The 4164-nt window shown below is 41.6% G+C and overlaps 1 protein-coding gene across 1 annotated transcript; it reads left to right on the top strand.

Annotated features, from left to right (window-relative positions):
* Positions 1-1972: 1972 nt before the first annotated feature.
* On the top strand, positions 1973-3583 carry LOC129725106 (uncharacterized). Its single transcript, XM_055680561.1, has 3 exons — positions 1973-2009; positions 2103-2444; positions 2512-3583. The coding sequence occupies exons 2-3, from the start codon at positions 2339-2341 to the stop codon at positions 2796-2798; spliced, it is 393 nt and encodes a 130-aa protein (XP_055536536.1). The 5' UTR covers positions 1973-2009; positions 2103-2338; the 3' UTR covers positions 2799-3583.
* The last annotated feature ends 581 nt before the right edge of the window (positions 3584-4164 follow it).

Raw genomic sequence — 4164 nt, 5'->3', positions numbered from 1 at the left:
ATGATACTTTAGAGAGTAAGTAATCAGATATGATTGGCGCCTTTAAATATTAATTTGTATTTGTGCCGTGTCAAATAAATATCAGATGAAGAAAAAAAGCAATGAAATGGTTGAAAATCCTTGCCGAAGTCTCTTGGATTAGATTAAACCGGATATTCATGGAGGGGACAAAGTCGAACAGTCTTGGGCCGTTGATCAACTGGTGTGCGTTAAATTTTCCAACCACCGGTTTGAACTCTTTCTCTCGGTAATCACCCAATCACCCGCTTCTGCATCTTGCCCATCCACAACTTTGGTAGATGGTACGTCTATTTTGAGACGTATGTACCACGCCTACGCCAGCACACCTACTGTAGCGCTACGAAGTAGAACTCAATTCATCAGCAAGTGCTCGAGTGCTTCCGATGAAATTGAAAGATCGGCAAATCCATGCTCGGGCTTATATCGAATGTTCTGGTCCAAATTTCCTTGTTCTAAGTTCGATGATCGATTGTTTTTCCTGGCGCAGGCTCGCAAGCTCCACAAAAAACTCACTGTCACCGTACTGCTATTTTATGTCCCGAATACCATCAAACCTTCCAGCCGCTCCTAGCATGGAGAATATAGGTTTTTGCAAGCTGCTCCCAACTTGAAGGTCTGATACATGAACTGACTTCCTTAGAATTCCAGTTTCCCTGTCAGCATACGATCAGAGATCCCACCGGGTTTGGTTACCCGATCTTTCCTAGGATTACCAAGCAGAAATGGAAAAGGAAGTGACCTAGAAGCACCAAAAGCAGATGACTGAGTCCCTGACCCCGATCTTCCTGAAGTTAGTTGCGAGATCGACAAACTAAATAATAGCAAAGCCGCCAGCAAAGACAAGCTGCCAAGTGAGCTCTTCAAGCATGATAAAAAGGCACCAAACTTCCGGGAAGCAACCAGATTAGAGTCTGGCCCATCTACCGAAACCGATTAGTAAAAGAGGAGAACCTTAACCACGGTATAAGATGAGGGTTTCATCCGCCGCCGTACAATACCTTTGAATCTGGCTAATTTTGGAAAAATTTCCCGCCCATATTACCTTTTTTCGTATACTGGATAAATTTGCGATCGGCGATCGCGATAGCCCTCTGCACCCGCTTCGGCTTAGGCAACTTTTAGTTATCTACGTCTAACCGTCAAAGACCATCGAACTCTCGGGCAACGGCCCTAAACGCAAAAAAGAGGATTCCCTTCTCGGTTCGGCAGAAGTTGGTATCGTCCGTCGCCAACCGCTCTCCGCCAACGAAGGAAGCGTCTGAAAAGGATTCTGCCTTCTGCCCACGCTGTTGCAACCGCCCTGTCGTTGACCGGCGGTGAAATTATCGCTTGGACGCGGGATTTATCATAAAAAATACGGAAACATTTTACGTATTTTTTATGATAAATTCAATAAAAATTAGGAATCTTCGTATGCAACATTGAAATAAGATAGGTACCTGATTCGATCCAAAGTCAAGAGAAAGCGGTAAAATTCAAGCTTACTTCCAATAGCTAATGTAACCATTATGTATACTTTTCAAACAATTGTATATTGCAGTTTGTGTTTTAGTTTGTATACTCTTACAAGCGGGAAAAAATATTTAAATGGTAATTTAAAGCATGGCCAGAATATGATCGAGCTCATTGAGAGCGAACATATTTTGTTCATGCCAACTCAATGAATATATACAAGGTACGGCAGAAAAAATATATATAGAGCTGTTAAGCAGCGAAATATAAGCAAACAACACATAGTTTTGGGTCCATAAACAAGCGAGTGATAACAATTTTTTTTTTACATGCGGGTTACTTGAACATTTCACAAAGGCATAAAAAAACCTCCGAAATCAATCCGACAAAATTTCGCACTACACTAGCACAACTAACCCGTTTTTTCCGTACCTGTATATATTTCATTGATGCCACCTAACCAAGTATTGACAACTTTTTGTTTACCATACGGTCGGTTCGTGTTGGACAAAGCAGCAGCTGGTAATCATTTACAGGTAATTATTTTTAATTTCATTGCTTATGAACGCTATGAAACTTGCTGCAAATGTCTACAAAACTGCTTTTAAGCCTGAACCTTTTAATTTCAGATGCCTAAAGTTGTAAAACCTCCACGGCAGAAAAGGTGTTCTGCAACCGACGTGAACAGGTGTTTCCACGAAATTTGCCAAGGAGCCTCCATCCGTAGCGCTTGCTATCGGAACCGAGTCCCTCGATCGACGGTTAGGTTTCGCATGGGACAAAAATGTAAAAACAGAGGAAAAACAGGAGCACCTACTGCTTTAGAAGCGGATGCAGGGCAGGAGCTGGTAGTTTGGATTAAAAAATGGCCCGGATAAGATTTCCGGTTACAAAGTACCGTATGATGAGCAGAGTTTTGAGCTATATCGAACAGAATCCCGCAAAGGGCAACTTCAAAACCGGTAAGCCAAGTAAGTTGAAAGAATTCAACAATTTTTCCATTTTTTATGATTCTTAATTATTTTTATTTCTGTCCAGGTGATTCGTGGTTTAGAAGTTTTATAAAGCGGCACAAAGATCTTGCAATTCGGAAGGCGGAAAGTGTCACCAGCGCAAGTGCCAATGTTGTTGAGCAGGATTTGAGGAATTGGTTCCGGGAAGTTTATGGAATAGCCGTGGAGGATAGTATTGATCATCTTCTACGAAAGGCAAAGTGTGTGCTGAATGGCGATGAATCCAGTTTCTATCTTGACCCATCTGGAGATAAGGTGATCGCCTTGAGAGGGGAAAGGAATGTGTACAGAGTTGATCAAGGTCCTGCTTAAAAAAACATAATAGTTATGTTTACCTGCTCTGCTGCTGGAAAGATGTATCCGCCAATGGGAGTTTTACCATACAAGAAACTTTCCTTGGATGTTATTCGAAGCGTACCCGCAGGTTGGAGTATAGGAAAAACAGACTCGGGATGGATGACCGCGGCATGTATTCTGAAATACGTTAAAAATATCCATCCACAACTGGTTGAAGATGATGCACTTCCGGCTGTCTATTACGTAGATGGTCACTCTTCTCACACCGCTTGGGAAACAGCTGATGAATGTCGAAGACTCGAAAAACACTTTGTCTGTCTGTACGCGAACAGTACAAGAATTCTTCAAGGCTGCGTGGATACGTGTGATTGACTCATGGAAAATGTCCAACCCCAACAAATATATGAAGACCGAAAATTTTTCCCTGCTCCTTCAGGAGGCACTGAAGGACGTCGACAAAAAAGTACTAGAAAACGGATTCGAATGCTGTGGTTTGTTTCCATTTGACGAGAACAGGGTCGATTATTCTAAATGTCTTGGTCGTAAAAATTCACAGGAACTCATGAGAGTTGCAAATTCAGCTGGTGAAAGCTGTCATCAGTCTCCGCCTGATGTTGGAAATGCAGATGTAAATTCGGTAGATGAAACCACGCATGGAAACGGTCAGCTATCTACATCCAACGACCATTACGATGTGAAACCGTCAGCTGTTTCTAATTTGGTAGAAACAGTTCAGGTATTCCGTATGAAAGCTGAAGAAGTTCTACATTTGATGGAGCCCAATCGTCGAGGGAGGTATAGAACCCATGATGTCGATTTTGATTCGCAATATGACTTGATACTTGCTCGGGTTTTTAAGCTGCTTGAGCCTCTAAGTTCCACATTCCATCAAAATCAAATCGATACAGCTGCGGTAGTTTCAAATCAACCAAATGATGAAATGTTAGCCGAATTCTACGTCAAGGACACCAACTCTGTACCGATTGATTATGTTCGTCATTCGCACGATGATTCTCAGCATCACAGTAGCCTGCTTTTCGAGTTTTTGGAGTCTCCGAAAACACCACATCAAAAAGGCAGCATAAAATACAAACGTAGAAGCCCTGTTGTTCTGACCTCTCGTCGACGACTTCAATATCATAAGGCACTTCAAGAGGAGAAAAAAAAGGCAGCTGGAGAGAAGCAAAGGAAGGCTGATGAACGAAAGAGGAAACGCGAATGTAAAAGCGCACAGAAATTGAAGAACAAAAGAACAGATAAGCAAAAACAACAAAGAGGAAATAAGAAACTGAACTAAACTAAATTTAAAGACTGTTATAATTTGTTAAATTTAAATTATGAATGTTTCTCCAGAATAAATGATTCAAAAAATGTCGGTTAA

The sequence above is a fragment of the Wyeomyia smithii genome, chromosome 2 (genome assembly GCF_029784165.1).
Source record: "Wyeomyia smithii strain HCP4-BCI-WySm-NY-G18 chromosome 2, ASM2978416v1, whole genome shotgun sequence".
NCBI classification, from domain to species: domain Eukaryota; kingdom Metazoa; phylum Arthropoda; class Insecta; order Diptera; family Culicidae; genus Wyeomyia; species Wyeomyia smithii.
Note: the sequence above shows the minus strand (reverse complement) of the source record. Positions and strands in the feature narration are given on the sequence as shown.